This window comes from Garra rufa, chromosome 12 (genome assembly GCF_049309525.1).
Source record: "Garra rufa chromosome 12, GarRuf1.0, whole genome shotgun sequence".
Lineage (NCBI taxonomy): Eukaryota > Metazoa > Chordata > Actinopteri > Cypriniformes > Cyprinidae > Garra > Garra rufa.
In genome coordinates this window covers 48,655,783-48,676,762 of record NC_133372.1, presented here as the reverse complement: position 1 = coordinate 48,676,762, position 20,980 = coordinate 48,655,783, and the positions used below count along the sequence as shown (strand labels likewise).

General features: G+C 36.3%; 1 protein-coding gene across 1 annotated transcript; it reads left to right on the top strand.

The window, feature by feature from the left end:
* The first annotated feature begins 468 nt into the window (after positions 1–468).
* Positions 469–19,776, top strand: chd1l (chromodomain helicase DNA binding protein 1-like). The gene is made up of 25 exons (XM_073851847.1): positions 469–653; positions 1,052–1,164; positions 1,270–1,376; positions 1,665–1,779; positions 1,919–1,950; positions 3,214–3,295; positions 3,430–3,592; positions 4,097–4,252; positions 4,340–4,432; positions 4,516–4,612; positions 8,661–8,734; positions 9,190–9,300; positions 10,986–11,100; positions 11,935–12,088; positions 12,254–12,434; positions 12,521–12,666; positions 13,689–13,852; positions 13,942–14,144; positions 14,273–14,371; positions 15,822–15,892; positions 15,988–16,102; positions 17,380–17,488; positions 18,097–18,393; positions 18,522–18,603; positions 18,721–19,776. The coding sequence occupies exons 1-25, from the start codon at positions 560–562 to the stop codon at positions 18,841–18,843; spliced, it is 3,096 nt and encodes a 1,031-aa protein (XP_073707948.1). The 5' UTR covers positions 469–559; the 3' UTR covers positions 18,844–19,776.
* The last annotated feature ends 1,204 nt before the right edge of the window (positions 19,777–20,980 follow it).

The window sequence follows — 20,980 nt, the reverse complement described above, 5'->3', positions numbered from 1 at the left end:
GATTTTCAAATAGTTGTTTATCAGCCAAATATTGATATTCTAACAAACCATACATCAATGGAAAGCTTATTTATTTAGCTTTCAGATGTATAAACCCTACAAGCATAGTAATACCAGTAAATTTTGACCTTGTGGGAACAATTTAGGTCCCCAGGAGGAGACAAGCTTATAAATCATACAGAATGAAGTGTTTTGAAAATCTAAAATAGCAGGACGTTTAATGTGAGAGGAAGGTTTCGGTGTAGGATTAGGATAAGGGGATAGAAAATACAGCTTGTAGAGTAGAAAAACCATTACGCCTATGGAATGTCGCCATAATGATATAGGAATGCCAATGCAAGTGAAATGTTGTTTATAGTTTAAAGTATGGCGCCTTTAAAATACGTGTCTGCGTTGCCGACATGTCATTGGACGACCTCTGTCCTAGTACCCGCCCACTCACTGTTGCAGGAAGTAGTCATGGCGATGTTAACGTCAAACTCTAGCGCGGGCAACCTATTATAACTCGGCTGAATAAAGTGTCTAAAGGGCTTATGGTAAACGTAATTAAACCACAATAATGTCCACATTTCTTCGAGCAGTCAAAAACAATATACCAGAAAAGGATAAGTCGGAGCTGACAGAGAGTGACCTGAAAAAATGGGGACTAGAAGGTGTGCGAATTAAGCGCTTCTTTTATTATGTTTAATGGCAACACAGCGAAGTATTCTACATGAAAATATTTCACAAATGATGTGTAATATAATTTTTGTATGGATTACGTTCATAGATTTAATATAGTGTCTTTGTCTCAACCTAAGGAGCACTAACGTTACTTGCATATATAAAATTATACTTTTTATTACTTCAGCTTCGTTTAGTACATTTCTGACATAAGAAAAAAGTTAACTTTTAGAGCCAATAGCATCTATACCATTATACAACATGTTTGGACATTGGCTTTTCATGTGGAAGTATACGAATGTTTTGAACGCCTACTTCACGGTTGGAAATACTCTAAATCTAAAAGTTTTCTTATAAACACTGCAATCCTTTATCTCCTTCCTAACAGCAATTCATCTGAGGTCTTATCAGGTGGATGGAGTGAGGTGGCTGTCACAGTGTATGAAGAACCAGCAGGGCTGCATCCTTGGTGATGAGATGGGTCTGGGCAAGACCTGCCAGGTTAGTAATGGGATGTTTATCTTGCTTATAATGCTTGCTTTTAAGCCAGAGATTTATTCTGGGATGTCAGATATCAGATAAGTGAGATGTCATTCTCTGCTGTAGACCATTTCTTTGCTGGCATATGCTCGAGGATGCCTTAAAATGAGCGGACCGTTCCTTGTGCTTTGTCCCTTATCTGTTTTGGAGAACTGGAGACAGGAGTTGGAACGGTAAGGGATGTTGGTATATGATCAGACTTGTGTGGTCAGTTTAGATTTTAAAGAATGTTTATTAAAGATATGTTGATTTATTACTGTTAAAGGACTGTGAAACTATATGCCACTTTATTCATGTTTGAATTGAAAAGTGAACTGATTTTACATGAAAGACAATTTGTTGCCACTGTCACTAGATGGAGACAGTAGCATATAAACGCTGGATTAGAATCTGCCTTTAATCCAATTTCATATGAAAGATTAATTAAAGTTCTCTTACTTTATTATTCCTTTTTTATTCAGCTTCTGTCCCAGTCTGTCTGTGATCTGTTACACCGGTGATAAAGAAAAAAGAGCAGAGCTCCAGATAGAAATCAAGAATGACCGACACTTCCATGTTCTTCTCACCACCTATGAGGTTAGTCAAAGTCCTTTTAAGGTATTCTATAGTCTTTGGGTCAGTGCACCTGTTTTCAGAGAACTGCATTCAGAGGTGTTGCATTCCAGATCTTTGCACTATTTATTAACAGAAAATCTTATTTATTTATATTTAATAGATGTGCCTTAAGGATGCCAGCTACCTGAAAAGGTAATCATCTTATTTTTGACTTTTGCTGTATTGGGAAAGAGATGTATTTTGAAACTTTATATGATTGACTATATTTGCATAATTCTCCTACTCAGGTATTTTGACACCTTATAAGGTGATATTACTTTTTAATTTTTTTTTTTTTTACTATCACTATTGGTCATATTGGTTATACACTACCAGTCAAAAGTTTTTGAACAGTAAGATTTTGAATGATTAACCAATCCTGCATTTATTTGATCCAAAGTACATCGAAAATGGTAAAAATCTGAAATATTTTTACTATTTAAAATAACCGTTTTCTATTTGAATATATTTTTAAGTGTAATTTATTCAGCTAAATTTTCAGAATAATTACTCCAATCCTTCGATTATTATTGTCATTTTTATTATTAATATTTTAAAAAGTTGAGAATTTTTTTAGGATTCTTTGATAAATAGAAAGATCTAAAGATCTGCATTATCTGAAATAAAAAGCTTTTGTAACATTATACCATTCAAAAAAAATTTGGGAAAGAAATGATAGAAATTAATGCTTTTATTTAGCAAGGATGCTTTAAATTGACCAAAAGTGATGATAAAGACGTTTATAATGTTACACAAGATTTCTATTTTAGAACTTTTGAGCTTTCTATTCATCAACGAAACCTGAAAAAATTCTATTCAGCTGTTTATAATAATAATAATATATGTTTTTAAGCAGCAAATCAGAATATTAGAATGATTTCTGAAGCATCATATGACTGGAGTAATTATGCTACAAATTCAGCTTTGAAATCACAGCAATAAATTGTTTATATATATAAACAGTTTTTTAAATAGTAAAAAAAATTTGAAAAAGTTTTCTGTTTTGCTGTATTTTGGATCAAATAAATACAGGCTTGGTGAGCAGAAGACATTAATTTAAAAAAGTATTTAATATTTAGTTGTGCATGGTTCTTTACCATATTTTCATTTTTAAAACTACTTTTTGTGGTCATCTAACGCACAGTTGAAGTTGATCTGTAAAAGCTTATTACTGATAATTTATTTTCACTGTTAAATGTAACATTTAGCAAATTGTAAATAATTTAGTAACTTAAAAACTAGAAGTATGTTTTTTTTTATTTTTTAAGTGTTAATTTATACAAAATAGTGTAGAATTTTAATATCTTAATTCTATCAGTTATCAGTCATAACATAAAAAAAATATCAGCTTGTTGGTGTCAGTGACTGCATATTTCAATTCATATTTAACTTTACCACTCCACTCTCTTTCCACAGTTGGACATGGAAGATTTTAGTTGTCGATGAGGCTCACCGGCTGAAGAACCAGGAATCATTGCTGCACCGAACCCTCAAAGAGGTTACACGATTACATTTTCATTGTTTTTACAGTCACTGTCAGTCTGTAATACCCCTGATAATAATCCTAGCCTTGCCTGTCAATTTTTCAGCTTTCCCCTGCTACTAACTGCCATCTGACATCTACCTTCTCAGTTTACAGTGGGTTTTCGAGTGCTGTTGACAGGCACCCCCATTCAGAATAACTTGCAAGAAGTCTATTCCCTCCTCACCTTCATCCAGCCCAGTCTGTTTCTGCCTGAAGCCGTTGAGGACTTTGTTAGTGCCTACGCAGACGTACAGACTGAACCTGCTCTTGGTATGGCAGCACAAACCTTTGCACTTTTAGTGTGAAAATCAAACTCTTAGCACTGAAAGACTATTTATGTCTGCCACCATTTACAGCTGTTGGTTTTAGCAAATGTTAAATATCCATAATAGCTGCCATCACTGACCCTAAAGGCTTTGGTTAGACAGACATGCTTTTAAAAGCTCATTTTTTAACCGGTAGTGCTTTAATTGCTGTTTGTGGTGAAAATTATTGTGCTGTGACTCACTGTAACTGCTTTTCACAAAAGCACTGTTCAAACAGATCTAAGTGACACAGCAGTTTGGTGCCAAACTGAACACTTCACATAACTAAAAAACATGGCAGAGCACAACAAATATGTCAGTTTCGCAATGCCAGCCTGGTGTAGAATAGATGCCTGACTTACCTGTCCAATTTGCTTGAGGCTATCCGAGGATAGAGATCATAAATTCTCATATTTGGCCTCGTGTGACCTTGTGTGGGAGTTTGTAACATTGTTGTTTTCATCTGCAGCCGATGAGCTTCATCGAGTGCTCCAGCCCTTTTTGTTGCGAAGGGTTAAAGCAGAGGTGGCCGCCGAACTGCCTAAGAAGACAGAGCTCGTGGTTTTTCATGGGCTGTCTGCCCTTCAAAAGAGATACTATAAAGCGATTCTGATGAGAGACCTTGGTATGTCTGATTCATCTGTCACAGTGGTCAAAATTGAGTACTTTAGCTAAAGGATGACTGTTCATTTTAGTGTTTTAATCATTTCAGATGCCTTTAGGACTGATCAAAACAGTAAAACCCGACTTCTGAACATTTTAATGCAGCTCAGGAAATGTGTGGACCATCCATATTTGTTTGATGGTAAAAACACTATTATTTTTGTGATTTTTTTTCTACGGTCAATTAAAATAGAAACAACTAATTGTTTTTTTTTTCCTCGTGAGGTGTGGAACCAGAACCGTTTGAGATGGGGGAGCATTTAGTGGAGGCCAGTGGAAAGCTTTCTCTGCTGGACACCATGCTGGCGTATCTTCAGGAGGGGTTTGTCTTGCTCACCTAGTTTTCTTCCTGTCACTAGCAAACTGGTATAAAATGCTGATTTGGTGAATCATTGATTATTATTCGGCCTATTTACACCTGATCACTTCATGCATTTTCTCTGATCGGATATCTGTTTGATTTGTTAAAACGTAAACGTAAAGCGTACTGTGGCTGTGGAAAAAAAAAAATCAGGTTCGCGGATATTGCTCTGTCATTTCTCTAAATCTGAGATGTGCAGGTCAGAGAGCAACTTTAACGCTCAACGACTCAAACAAGTCACATTCTAGCCAATGAGCCAATCAGAAGTAGGGAAGGGGCGGGCCTTGTGTCTTTGTCAAATTGATTGATACCGGCAATGCTCCATGCGCGAAGGTGTTTTTAGCTCCCATCCTATACAATTGTCTCCTACTGGCAACTCAAACCGTAAGTCATGGCTATGTTTATGAAGCCAGGGGAAGACATTAAGGATTTCGATAAAGGCATATTTACAGGGCTCGCAAAATCGCTAGCCCGACGTCCCGGAGCGGCTTATTGGGTTTTGCAGTCGGGCTACCAACATTATTTGACCGGCTGCCCGACGGGCTATCCTGAAGTAGAGGGCTCATGGGGTCCTTAAAACTCCTCAATTTAGTTGTATCAAATTTAAAGCCATAAAAATTGGTAAATATTTTAAATAGTAAAAGAAGAGGATTAATTATTTTAAGAGGTCTTACAGTTGGGGACGGAAAAACGAGAATCGCGATAGAGCTGGATTAAACTTTAAGAGGCAATGATTTCATTGAATAAATATGCTCACTGCACGTTTCAAAGTCAAAACGCGGCACTGTTGTCTTTATATGAATGTATCTGAAGGGAACCGACTGTCCTCAGAAACGTGTCGTTGGCATTTTCATTTCATGACTGATAAAACAGCGTTAATGCTGCTTTGCTTTCAGCCATTCTTAGGGAAACCGTAATATTTCAGCGCTCCTAAAGCGCCCCCTCGTGACATAGAATTAATTTGCACGTCCAAATTTTTAGCTGTTTTTGGTCAGATTATTGCAAATCTCGACCAATGTTTTTTATGCAAACACAGAGTTGTAAATGTGAAAGAAGTTAATGTGCTTTCTAAAAATCTAAACAATTAGGACATTGTTTTAAATAAATGTTATGCATTATATACTTGATTTATTCATTTTAATGGGATAAAGGCTGAAATGCCAATCTATAAGCTTTTTTTGTGAAAAACCTTTATCTGACTGAACTGAACCAACAAGTTATGTGTTAAAAGTGCGTCGCATACATAGTACCTCCACCCCACTCACCTCGGGGGCAAGGGTAAAAAAAGTTCAGGCTCAGGAATTTTTTCCACTATCAGGCCTGTTGGCCACATAAATGTGTCTTTGCAAAACGGATATAAATCCGGTCTTCAATTCCTGTGCTATAGTTAAATTTAAGTACACGTCAATGAAAGCAACAGATAAGCACTGCTTTTATTCATCATCAGCTAATTTCAAGATCAAAGGCCGCAACAGGAGAGATCGCGGCATCAGCACTGAAAAAATAGGTTAGTCTCACTACTTTTAATGAAGATGATGGTGTGTTGAGCATCTGCGACTTACTTTCAGTTTCATTTGTACTCCGCTACTTTTCCACAACGATGCTTGTTGCATTATCGTGGTCATATCTGACTATCACATGCCATATAGCTTATAAAACGCTCTCACACATTTATTATTTTATTATTTTTGAAGGAGTAAAATTAGCAAATGTGGTTTCAACAACCAAATGCATTAACACTTGTCCAGATTCGTCTGATTCCCCCTGTAGTGGTTTGAGTGGTTTTAATTGCATCTCGAAAGTGTTTCGGAGAACATTTACACCTGGTCTTTTCAAGATCGGATAACTATCCTAATCAGAGAAAACGCATGAAGTAAACAGGCCCATTGTGACTCCATTGTTATTAATGGTTCTAATCTATAATCAGCTGTCAATTATTAAAAGATTAATATTTTTGTCAGGATTTTTTGATTTTAAAAAAGATCATAAGAACAGCATTTATTAAAATAGAAATCTTTTGTAACTTTTTAAATGTCTGTGTCACTTTAGGTCAATTTATTTTAATAAAGTATTAATTTCCTTTTTTATATTCTTACCCCAAACCTTGTTGTGTATCAGTTTCCACAAAAAATATTAAGCAATAAAAATTGTTTTTACCATTGATAACAATAAGGAATATTTATTGAGCACCAAATCAGCATATTAGAATGTTTTCTGAAGGATCATGTGACACTGAAGACTGGAATAATTTATCTTTACCTTCACAGAAATCAATTCCATTTTAGAATACAGTGGAGATCAAAATTAGAGAACAATCTATAAATATTTGTTTCTGAAATATTGTTAATCTTCAGAATATCAGCTGTAAGTATACCACTGTTATACTAACATGTTTGACAAAACGAACAAGGTATTTTAACAGAAAACCTTTATTTTGTAGAAAACACAGTGATCAAAATTAGAGAACGGTAACCACTGTAGGACAAAAGAAGATTACAACAAAAATATTGGAGGGTTACATCTGTCAGAAATTAGAAGGAAGTGTAGAGGCCCTTGCTTTAAATAAGTTCACCACATCAGCGGTTGCTGGACATCACTAGTTTCTCACACTGCTCTTGTGTGATCTTGTTCCACTCTTCTTCATAGTTCATTAACTGTAAGGGCTTTCTTTGTCCCTAATGATTTTCCAGAGATTTTCAGTTGGGTTTAGATCAAGACTATCATTTGCATCATCATTCTGATTAACATTTGCATTCACCCTTGCATTCACATGTAACTGTACAAGAGGCCCAACTCCTGCTGCACAAATCATCCCCCAAAGCATGACACTTCCTCCTCTACCTTTCACTGACTTCTTATTGGCCTTCAGTCTTTCCTTAGTTTGACACAGAACAAAATCTTTCCCATCAGAGCCAAATAAAAAACTTGCTCTCATCACTAAAGTGAACTTTGGACCTGTTCTCCTCTCTCCACACAACATTCTCCTTAGCAAAGATGATCTTAGCCTTTTGATTATTTCTGTTGATGAGAGTCTTGGTCACTGCAAAGTGCGCTTTCAACCCGACTTCTCTTAAACATCCAGAGACAGATCCTTCCCCTGTTCATTACTGAACTGGCAAGCAATTCCAGCTGCAGTGTTGAACCGATTCTTCATTGAGAGTCTCTGCATTATCCTGTCTTCTCATTCATTTGTCTTACATTGAAGACCAGCCCTTTTTGGGGACTTGAATAAATTAGTGTCATTGTAAACCTGCAATATTTGAAAAATCACAGATTTGGAATGACCAACTACTCTTGCAATGACTGGAAGTGTCATCTTTTTGGCCTTCATCCGGACAACCTCCTGTTGCAGAGTTTCAGTCACCTTAGAGCAGCCCACCATCTTGCAATCTCAGTGAAAATTGGAGGAATGCTGCCAGTTAAATAGGGTTTGTCAAATAATTAAGGAAATTAGCACCTTTTGCCAGATTAACACCAATAACTTTGAGGTATCTGTAGATGTTCTCTAATTTTTATCAGAGTTCTTTTTCAAATATATCATATCATATCAAGTTTTTATACTGTGATTCAGAATACAATTAATTTATGAAATATGCTTAAACTGCCCTTTTACTGTTGTTAGGATAACTTCAAATAATACTAAGCAGTGACATTGAAATTTAGGAAATTATAGGTTGGTCTCTAATTTGGATCGCTCCTGTATATTAAAATGGACAACAATTCTATTTTAACAGTTGTAATAATGTGTCATTATTATAACTGTTTTTACTGTATTTCTAATCAAATAAGTGCAGACTTGTTAACCATAAGAGACTTATTTTAAGAAACTCATATTTAATCCAAACTTTTATCTAGTAGTCTGTAATAAGCCTAAAATAAACCTATGCCTATAATAATAATTTATATTGCTATCGGAACAGATTTTGCAAGAGATTGCATTAGTCGTTGCATGTATATGTCATGTCATATCTGTACACAGATATAAATATGTTTTTGTCACTGTTTGCAGGGGCCATCGTGTTCTTCTGTTTTCTCAAATGACCAGGATGCTGGATATTCTGCAAGATTATTTAGAGTACAGAGGTACTAAGACACACTTTGACTCTGTCAGAGCCTTTGCCTTTACTTATTAAACTGTGGTCTCTTGATGTGCATGACAGATCACCAAAGTGCTAGCTTTTCTTATCTTAATGGAATCAACCCAGAAAAAAAAAGTCAAAACAGACATTAAATGATGAAATTAAGGCGAAAGCACAAATCACTTAGTGTAACCACTCTTGAAGATTTGTTCACTTAAGACTGTCATTTAAAAAAAGAAATTGTATTAGCTTTGTATTCTTAAATATATGTTTGTTTGTTCTCAATTTGGAACATTTATGTAACCGTACCCTACATGTTCTCCTAGTAATCTAGTCCTCTGATCTAGAGCAGTTAGTGTGGGTTCAGTATCACATCCTGTGTTTGTTGCTGCGTGTGCGTTAATGTGCTACTGGCTGTGTAACTGCCAGCACTGATTGGGCCCTCCTACTTCTCTGCAGGTTACAGTTATGAGCGTCTGGATGGTTCAGTCCGGGGAGAGGAGCGTAACCTAGCTATCAAAAACTTCAGCACCAAAGATGTTTTTATATTCCTCCTTAGCACCAAAGCTGGTAAGTTCACAGTCTGGGAAAGCCAATCTGAGATTCACACCATCACACTCTATAATCAACTGCTGAGCAAATCTATTTTTTTCCCATTAGTTACTATTTTTGTTATTATATTTGAATACCATTCCAGGTTGCAAAATTGCCCTCATGTGTCTGATGCAAATCTTATCTGCATCTTTTAAACAGACACATGTAATTGAAAACTGAAAGTCGTGACAAGAGATAATGCATACATATTGAGGCCATGCATTACAACTGTCTCTGTATGAGATGGCGGTGCAAAAACTGTGATGTAGAGATAGATCCAGTTCATCTTGTTATACCATTTTTCCTCAGCAGTTCAGATTATAATTACAGCCTGACTTTCAATGTAACATTTTATTTTTACACTGACATTTACTTTTTTTTTTTTTTTTACCTTAAAGTTAGAATAATAATATATAATATGTGACCCTGGACCACAAAACCAGTCTTAAGTAGCACAGGTATATTTGAAGAAATAGTCAAAAATACATTGTATAGGTAAAATTAGTATATCAATAAAATTATTGATTTTTCTTTTATGCCAAAACTCATTAGGATATTAAGTAAAGATTATGTTTCATAAATATTTTTTTGTAAATTTCCTACCATAAATATATAAAATCTTTAAACTTTAAAATTAAACTTAATTTTTGATTAGTAATATGCATTGCTAAGAACTTCGTTTGGACAACTTTAAAGGTGATTTTCTCAATATGCAGATTTTTTTGCACTCTCAGATTCCAGATGTTCAAATAATTGTATCTTGGCCAAATATTGTCCTATCGTAACAAACCATACATAAATGGAAAGCTTATTATCAGTTTGAAAAAATCGACCCTTTTGACTGTTTTTGTGGTACAGGGTCACATGTATAATAATAATATTTAAAAAAAAAAAATAATTTCGTATCATGTGACACTGAAAACTGAAGTAATAACTGCTGAAAATTCTGCTTTGCCATCACAGGAATAAATTGCTCTTTAAAATATAGAAAAATTATGGAAGCCCATTTCCGCCACTCGAAAAAAACAACTTTTTGTCTCACAGTGCTGACATTTTTTCTTGCAATTGTGAGTTTACATCTCACAATTCGGACTATTTTCTCAGAATTGTGATATATACTCGTGATTCTTAAAAATAAACTTGCAATTTTGAGAAATTAAGTCACAATTGTGACTTTTTTTCTCAGAATTGTGAGTTTATAAGTTGAGTTATCAAGTCTAGAGACTAAGTCTAGAGATTTTAAACTCACAATTCTGAGAACATATACTTTTTCCATCTCAAAACTGGACTTTATAAAATTCAAAATTGCAAGTTTTTATCCTGGATTTCTGACTTTATTTCTCGAATTGTGAGTTTATATCAAGCAGTTCTGAGAGAAAAGTCAGAATTGTGAGTCTTGCAATTCTGACTTTATAACTCATAGTTACGAATTTATATCTCACAATTTTGAGAAAAAAAAAGTGAGAATTGAGAGTTTGTATCATGGAATTCTGAGAAAGTCGCAATAACCTTTTCATACTCTATTTTATTTAGTGGAGGAAGAAGGTTTTCATAAAAAATAGAAAACCGTTATCTCAAATTGTAATCAAGGTTTCAAAGATTTACGTTTTTCTGTATTTCTGTATTTTTGATCAAATAAATGTGGACTTTGGTGTTTTTAGGAGGGGTTGGCATGAATCTAACAGCAGCAGATACTGTGATATTTGTGGACAGTGACTTCAACCCACAGAATGACCTACAAGCAGCAGCCAGAGCTCACAGGATTGGCCAAACAAGGTGTTGTACTGCAAAACCATAGACTGTAAAAAATATGGACGTAGTATCCGTGACGTCACCCGTAGGATTCTGAAGCGCTATTTTGAAGCCTGTTGTGGGCGGGATTCGGCCGTCGCCATCTTGGAAACGCGTCACCGCTCGTCACTCCCGGCTAATCAAAAATGGGCAAAAAGGCGGGACGTGGGTGGAGCTGGTTGCTGAAACCACGCCCGCCTAGAGCGACAGTGGTGACAGCAGCGGCAATCCCCCTGTCACTCAAGTGGACACGCCCTTAATTATGCTGAACTTTAAGGCTTAATATAACTTAAACGGATGAGTTATAAAAAAATTCACCCCCCTCACAGTTGACATGAAGGGCAAAACTAGCTATATAGACCAAAACCATTTTTTGAACCAGGCTGTAAACATACTTTTTTCTGCTGTAAAGTTGGGCATTTTAACATGGGGAGTCAATGGGACTGACTCTCTTTTGCAGCCAGCCTCAAGCGGTCAGTCGATGAATTGCATTTTAAGACACTTCCGTGTTGGTTTCAATAGAGAGAGCGGGAGGTTGCCCCTTGTGCAAAACGCATATTTTATGTTGTTCCATTTTGTCCTGTTTTGAAGTGTCAGGCATCTAAAAGGAACAAGTATTACAAAAGTGATCCATGTGACTTCTAATCCCAGTATTCTAGAACCATTTGATAGTTTAGTGTGTGGAGCAGACCATAATTTAAAATAAACATTGATGCTTTTTTATTTTTCATCACCATATGCTTTCATTGTATGGCACAGAGCAGCATTAACATGCATTAAATGTTTCCATGTAAGGATAAATTCTCTTTTTGCTTGCAGGCCTGTTAAAGTCATCCGGCTCCTCGGTAGAGATACTGTAGAAGAGATCATCTATTCTCGTGCTGTGTCTAAACTACGTCTCACAGACACAGTGATTGAAGCGGGGCGTTTTTCTCTGCTGGACCAGGCTCAGTCTGCAGCTTCAGGCCTTCAGGTAGAGAGAGTCACATGTCCTTATCTCTAAAAGCTTATCACATTGTGTCTTTGCCCTGTTTCCTGGTTCATATCTATGTCAGTGTACTTGTGGTTTCCCTTCTTGTAAAACTGCACATGTTAACAGTTTCTCAGTATGCTATCATTTACATTCCCACCAATCTAGTTGAGTGAGATCCTGAAGTTTGGTGTAGATAAACTGCTGGCAACAGAGGAGAGCTCCATTCAAGACGTGGACCTCAGACTAATCCTGGGGCAATCTCGAGACGGGCAGTGGCTAACGGATGAAGAGAATGTCAAGGTTGATGAGAGCGATGAAGAGGAAGATGAGGACATGGAGGGTCAAAGTACAACACTTAGCTTCTTTGCAGTAATCTTGTTATAACTGGCACTTGAAAATTAGATGTTAATGTCTTTTTTCTGACTTTTCTAGACCACATGTACTACTTTGAGGGTAAGGACTACTCTAAGGACCCCAGTGCTACGGATGTAAAGACTTTTGAACTCTTGATTGAGAAGCAGTTAACTGAACAAGAGGATGCTGGGAAGGAAGGCCGCGCGCTTCGTAATAAAGCTGGGGTAACTTATCTAAAAGGCTACACTACCTTTCAAACATTTTGGTAAATCTTCTCAAGGGACAATACTATAGAAATAAAACTTGGATATATTTTAGAGTAGTTAATGTGCAGCTTGTATAGCAGTAAAGATTTATTGTCCTCTGAAAATAACTCAACATACATCCATTATTGTCAAAATAGCTGGCGACAAAAATAAGTACACCCTAAGTGATAACAGCAGTATGTTTAACCATGCAAAGCCACATGTCTTATTCATCATGTTTATGTTTTTGTCTGCTTGACAGGACCATACAAAGTTGTGTATCTTGTATTAGAGCAGTTAAAATTGGGTGCTTTAAGTACAATTGTCTCATACTGACCACTGGATGTTCAACATGACATCTAATGGCAAAGAACTCTCTGAGGATTTGGGAATTAGAATTGTTGCTCTTCACAAAGATGGCCAGTGCTATTAGAGGTTCAGTAACACCCTGAAACCGAGTTACGCTACAGTGGACAGGGTCATACAGAGGTTTTCCAAGATGGGCTCTATTCGGAACAAGCCTTGCAAGTGTCGATCAACTGATCAGCTGAAGACAACCTGTCCAAGAGCATGAATTTACTGGAACAATGTCCTGTGGTCTGATGAGACTATAGGATAAACTTGTTTGGTACAGATGGTGTCCAGCCTGTGTGGCGATGCCCTGGTGAGGAGTACCAAGAAAAATGTGTCTTGCCTACAGTCAAGCATGGTGGTGGTAGCATCATGGTCTAGGGGTTCACTCATTTTTGTTGCCAGCTATTTTGACAATAATGGCTGTATTTTGAGTAATTGTCAGTGGACATTAACTCTATACTGCTATACAAGCTGCACATTGACTATAAAATATATCCAAGTTTCATTTCTGTAGTATTGTCCCTTGAGAAGATATACTAAAATGGTTGCTGAAATGTGAGGGGTGTACTCACTTTTGTGACATAATGTATGTATGTATATGTATTTGACCAAAACAAACAAACAAAAAAATTTTCACTGCCCATCAGTTGTCCCTGTCTGGGCCCTTAATCGACTCAGGGAGGAAGAAGAGACCTCTTACAGAATCAGAGTTGGAACAGAGACGTCAGAAGAGACAAGAAGCAGCTGCAAAGAGAGCAAAGCTACAGGAGGAAAGGAAAAAGCAACAGGAAGAACACAATTACAAGAAGAAGTAAAAAAAAATATTTTTAGCATTCTGTTGCATATTTTTGACCAGTATATAGTATATTTATTGTATGTTCCCATGGATTTCTATGGCAGGATGGCATGGTGGGAATCTTGTGGCTACAACTCACTGTGCTTGCCACGAGTCGACAGTGAGGGTGAGGATGTGGAGCCTGATGAAGATGATGTCGTCAGCTGGAGCTCCACTGATTCAGATCACACAGCCATTCGCTATGTGCTGGGTGATGTAACTCACCCTCAGGCTGACCGAGAGGATGCCATCATTGTGCACTGTGTTGGTACGTCTCTTTTAAAAAAAAAAAAAAGGGAGCGGCCAAGTTTGCCTGTAACAGAGATGTCTCAGATAACAATCTTAGCTTTTTTCTAATTTGGCATGATGTGTTATGTATGTTTGTATTTGGTGTAGATGACTCTGGACACTGGGGGCGAGGAGGATTGTTCACTGCACTGGAGCTCAGATCAGATGAGCCGAAGAAGCATTATGAGTTGGCTGGTGACATGGAAGGTGACTAAGCATTCCTGTTTGCTGAGACAGGTCTAACCCATGCTGTGTCAAAACAAACATTACACACCGAAACTGAAACCAACTGTCATCGTTGATTTAGTACCTATTATTGTGATGTTTGAAAGTTGGGAATTTGGCTGAGTTTGTGGTATCAGAGCTATAAAGCTAGTATTTGCATTTGTTGGTAAAATGGCTAACTGTAAACCAAATGCCTTTGGCGTAATAATGAACAACACTGGTTTGTAGTTCTGCTTTATACTGGGGTGATTATAGACATTTTTATTATCCTGTTTTATTGTAAAATTAGTTTTCTATTTTATTGTTTTTTTCTATTTCTGATATTAAAAATTCTGGCAGACACAGATAAATCGAGGTTATTGAATAAGAAGTTCTTTACCAGAACAAAAATTTACAGATAGTTTACTTACCCCCTTTCATCCAAGATGTTCACAAAAAACAAAAAACAATTTATGTACTTTTAACCTCAAAAGCTCGTCTTTTCTAGCTCTGTGTGAACTTTGTGTATTCCAGTTCAAGACAGTTAGTGTATGTCAAAAAACTCACATCTTATTTTCTCCCCCAACTTCAAAATCATTCTACGTCGATGTAGAAGTACCGACCCACTGTTTACAAAGTGAGCATTTAAAGGAAATCAAACGGCCTTTACAGAAAAAGGTAAAACAGCGAGATATGGATGATTTTGAAGTTGGAGAAGAAAATGAGATGGGAGTTTTTCGACTGTCTTGAACTGTCTTGAACCGGAATACAGAGTTGATGAAGAGCTAGACAAGACGAGCGTTTGTGTTCAAAAGAACAGGATTAGTTTGAAATAAAAATCTTTTGTAACATTATCAGTGTCCTTACCGTCAATTTTGATCAATTTAACGTGTCCTTGCTAAAAAAAAAATCTTAATCACCCCAAACTTTTGAATGGTGTGTGTATCTTTATCAGTGATATAAATTATTAGATTTTTAATTATTGTATATATTTTTTTATTCTGTCATTAATTACTTACCCTTATGTCGTTCCAAACCCTTCAGACCTTTGTTCATCTTCGAAAAGAAATTGAGATCCAAGGGCTTTCTGACCCTCCATACACTGCAAGTACTTTCACAGAAACATAGTAAGTACAAATTGAAAATAGACATTATTTTTGCTTTCTTTGCTTACAATAAGTATTCTTGTAGCTTCATAAAAGTATGGTTAATTATAGAAACTACTTACATTCAAATGTGCAAGGAACCCTTGCTGTCTATGGAGGGTCAGAAAGCTCTCGGATTTCATCAAAAATATCTTAATTTGTGTTCTGAAGATGAACAAAGGTCTTACAGGTTCGGAACGACATGAGGGTGAGTAATTAATGACAGAATTTTCATTTTTGGGTGAACTATCCCTTTAAGGGTAGTGAACAAAATGTATAAATGACAAAGTGATAATTGTGTGTTGCAGACTTAGAACTGGGGAGTGTTCTGCTTTTTCCTATTGATGACAAACAGTCGAGACTCAGTGGAAGAGACTATGTAAGTTGGCAAGCTGTTTGTGTCTTTAATCTACTGCTGCTAATTATTTTTAATCATTAATTTATTTAATCATTTTATGCCTCCTGTTTCTCTAGCTGGCACTGATAGTTGCTCAGCAGAGGGATAAAGCCAACAATTTGTCAGGCATTCGGCTCACTGCCTTGGATGAGGGCCTCAAGAAGATCTACAGAGAAGCCAAACAAAAGAAGGGTACTCAGTGCTCATTTGTAAAACTAGTTGGTTCCAATGATGTGTCTTCCTCTATTCACCTTATAAACAAATGACTTGCGACTGCAAATAAGTGGGATCATACAAAATGCATGTTATTTTTTATTTAGTACTGACTTCAATAAGATATATTTATACAAAGGAAATGTACATATAATTCCCAAGAGAAAACAATACTTGAATTTATAAAAATTACCCTGTTCAAAAGTATACATATGCTTGACTCTTAACATTGTGCTGTTACCGGAATGATCCATAGCTGTGTTTTTTTTGTTTGTTTTGTTTTGTTTAGTGATAGTTGTTCATGACTCGAGTCCCTTGTTTGTCCAGAACAGTTAAACTGCCCGCTGTTTTTCAGAAAAAATCCTTCAGGTCCCACAAATTCTTTGTTTTTTCATAATTTATGTGTATTTGAACCCTTTTCAACATTTGTAGAATTAGGGTACATTTAACCTATTTTGTCTTCTGGGAAACATGTAAGTATCTTCTGTAGCTTCTACAGGGCAGTTCTAAATGAAAATAAATAAATAAATAAATATTTAGGCAAAATTAGTAAAGTTTACACCCCTGGCTCTTCATGCATCATTTTTCTTTTTGGAGTATCAGTGAGTGTTTGTGAGCACATCGGTGAGCCTTTCATACAGTTATTGTTGGAAAGGGTTCAAATACACAAAAATGCTGAAAAATCAAAGAATTTGTGGGACCTGAAGGATTTTTCTGAAGAACAGCAGGCAGTTTAACTGTTCAGGACAAACAAGAGACTCACAAACAACTATCACTAAACAAAAAAACACAGCTGTTGATCATTCAGGTAACAACATAGTATTAAGAATCAAGTGTATGTAAACTTTTGAACGGGGTCATTCTTATAAATTCAACTTTTTTTGTGGACTATATGTAAACGTCTTTTTATGTGAAATATCTTATTCAGGTCAGTACTAAATTAAAAACAACATGCACTTTGTATAATCCCTCTTATTTTGCTCAAATAATTAAAAGTTTTGCCGATTCTGCAAGGTGTATGTAAACTTTTGACATCAATTGTATATAATGTTGCAGCTGTCATTTTAAATGGCTGATTAAGTCTTAGGGGTCTTTTATACAGACTGTGTTTGTATTTGACTACTCTGCTTTTCCATAGTTTTTCTGTGTAAACACGCACTAGAGTTTTGTACATGACGGCACCATTCTAAAAACTTTAAAGGAATGTTCTGTGTAAATGTCTCTTTAGTGAACACTTTCTGTGTTTTCTTTAATAGCAAGTGTCCATCTGCCTCGGATTGGTCACTCCACTAAAGGCTTCAACTGGTATGGTACAGAGAGACTCATTCGCAAGCACTTGGCCACCAAAGGCATCTCTACATTTATGTATCCTACCCAGAGAATTTTTCTCAAAAACTGCATGCTAGTAAAAACAATAAACTATAGTGGTGCCTCCTAACAACAAAAAAAGAAAGAAAAAGAAAACAGCAGTTAAGAAAGCATCTAATAATAGTGACTCTGTAACTCCAATCAAATCTTGTCATATATATATATATATAATAATATAATTATTATTATTTTTTTTTTAAATAGGACTAAATGGCAAAAAGCTTTACCGTATTAAACCTGAAAAAAAAAATATCATTGTTATTTTTAATTACAATTACAGCTTCAATTTTACTATGAAGCAGCTCTCCATTCTGTTCATGTTTTTACTTGCGTCAGACCTTGATGAATTGTAAAAATGAACCAGAAAACATTTCTATGCCAAGGTAAGCAGAGCCCCAGAGCACACCTGTCTGTTATGTAATCTCCACAGACAAATGGTAGTTTGAATTAGCCGGAGCGAAAGTTTGCCTTGGCAAAATATCATGAACTCCCATAACGAACTCCAAATTTTGTTTCACCTGAATTGCTGTCGATTTTGTTTCAAGTATATTTGGCCTTTAGAAAAAGCAGTGAGCATCTTTTGTTATCCTTGACTTGTTTTTCAGCTACTATTATAAACGAGCCACTTCACACTCATCTACAGTTTCTTCCTCAACATGCACAGCTACTCCATCAACCTCACACTCTGCCTCAAACCCAGCAGCATCCTCGCCATCTGGGTCTCCACACTCCTCCAGTCCCCTCGGTAACACTAAAGACCTTTCAAAGTCACCAAAACTCTCCAGTACGTCACATGAAGGTCAGGGTGCACCAGGGTTAGCTGACTTTATGAGAGGAGTTCATGTCTACTTCTACAACATGGCTGCTACAGAGAAAAAGAAGCTTGGCCGCTACCTTATCGCATATCCTTTACATTCCAAAGCCAACAACCACTACACTACACCAACATGTCTGTCTTCATTACATTTATAATAAGTAAGCTTATTGATGTTGACATGAGCTTGTAGTTTACTCTTTAACATTTGTGCACATATGACGGTGATGAAGAGGATCTCATGAGCCCACACGTCACTCATATTGTAGGAGAGGTGGAAAGTCCTGTCCATGCACAGGTAGTACAATCAAAATTAACTTTTTAAAGAGGTGTTTTGTGCGAATACTAATATTTAATATTACTATTTTGGCTGTTTAGTAATGGCAAAATGCCATTCATTGTTTTTCTCTTTCAGGAACTGCGAGATCTATTGCATCAGTATCCTCAGACCCTGCTTGTAAAGAAAAAGTGGCTGGAGTCTTGCTTTGCTAACCAAAGGAAAGTCAGTGTGTCTAAATATGTAATTAGGTTATCTTGACAAAGCTCCTCCTACGTTCCTTAGAACTGACTGATCAAATCAGTTTGCCTTAGGTTGATTCACAATCACATTTAGTATCTATTTAGGGTTTGAAATAAACTGGTCTGTCCCTGTATATCAAGTTACGACTAAATGATGTTAAGTTATTGTCATAGTGTGTGGATCAAAAAACAATGAAACATTGCTTTCCGTTTAAAGAGAAACAACAGTGGAGGTTTCACACTTTGAAAAGCTTTTACAGTAAACACTAAAGCATGTACTTTCTTTATGCACTTATCTGCATAGTTAGAGTCACTGAATGTTTTACACTATTTGGCATTTTTATACATGATTTCACATGTGCTCAGGTTTAAAAACAGCAGAAGAAAATGTAGTATGTAATAGAGAGAAAAAAGAAACACTGAGATGCAACATCTGTTTTAAACAGTTATAAATCAAAATGCAGATGAAGATGTAAAAGCTGTTCAAAGTCGGATCTCGGATGTCAGTTTTACTCAGAAATGCATAGCACTGAAAACCAAACCACAGATGTCAAGATAATATGAAAGTTATCAGATGTCTGTTATAATTTATATTTCTGGAAAATCTCATTGGCCATTTTTAATTAATAAAAAAAGTAATTTCCAAGGAGATACGGTGAGTGATGTATTGTGTTGTTTGTCCTTGTTTTAAACCACAGTGATGTAGTCTAATGTTTTTCGGCCCCATGGCTTGTCATTTTAGTGTAACACCTGTTGGTTCTTCCTGTTTAAAGACCCTGTATGACTGCTGCAAATACCTTTCGTTTTTAGTAAAATTGCTGCAAACAGTGCCTTGCCCCTTAATTTTTAAAATGTTTTATGTTGTTGCCTTATGTTAAACTGTTATAAATGATTTTTTTCCACATCACAACTGCATAAATTTATTACAAAGAAATAAACTGAAATAAATACATTGCATAAGTATTCATACCCTTAACTCAGTACTTCGCTGAAGCACCTTTACAGCCTCAAGTATATTTGGATATGATGCAACAAGATTTGCATATTAACACTGGCCAATTATCTGCCATTCTTCGCCCACCCCTTTTCATCTCTCAAGCTCTGTCAGATTGGATAGGGTCTGGCAGACATTCTCAGGTTTCTCCAGAAATGTTTATTTGGGTTCAAGCAAGGACATTCACAGAGTTGTCTATAAGCCACTCTTGCTGTGTGCTTGGGGTTATTGTCTTGTTGGAAGGCGAACATTATGTCCAGTCTGAGGTTCTAAATGCTCTGAACTGGGGTTTCATTAAGGCTATCTCAATATTTCGGTGCATTGAGCTCTGAAGAGTCCCTCAGTACCACTGAAAAACAGCCCCACGGCATGAGGCTGCTACCACCACACTTTACTTTTGGGATGGTACTCCTGCAGGTGATGAGCAGTTGTAAACTTGTAATTTTGCAAATTACAGGTGTAACGTCACTGAGGAGAGGATTGAGTCTTTCAACACCACCAAAAATCCCAGATCGGTGGAGTGTTGCAGTGATGTTTGTCCTGTAAGTTTCTCTCGTCTGCATATATGATCATGGAGCTTCCATTAAGGGTAATGGAGACTACATGCTTTTGTGAAATTTCAATGCAACAGATTTTTTTCTGAACTCTTCCCCTGATGTGCGGCATGCTGCAATCCTGTCTGAGCTCTACATTTATTTATTTTTTTTTTACCTCAAGGCTTGGTTTTTGCTCTGAACTGCATTTACAGCTGTTAAACCTTTTATTATGACGTGTGCTTTTCCAAATCATACCCATTCAATTGAAGTTACCACAAATTAACTTCATTCAAAGTGTAGTAACATCTGCAATATGAATGCTCCTAAAATTACAAATGTCCCAGATAAGGGTATGAACACTTAAGCAATGGAATCATATTCCATTCCATATATTGGAATCTTTTTTGCTTTGCCATTATGGTGTGTGGGGCAGTAGACTAATGTGGAAAAAAAAGTAATTTAAAGCAGTTTAACACAAGGCAGCAACATAACAAAATGTGAAAAATTAAGGGGTACGATTACTTTCGCAAGGCACTGTATCTGTGTATGTGTCAAATAATGTGTTTATTGTTCAGACAATATTGTAAACAAAATGAACGGTAATAGCAACTAATATATTATTATAG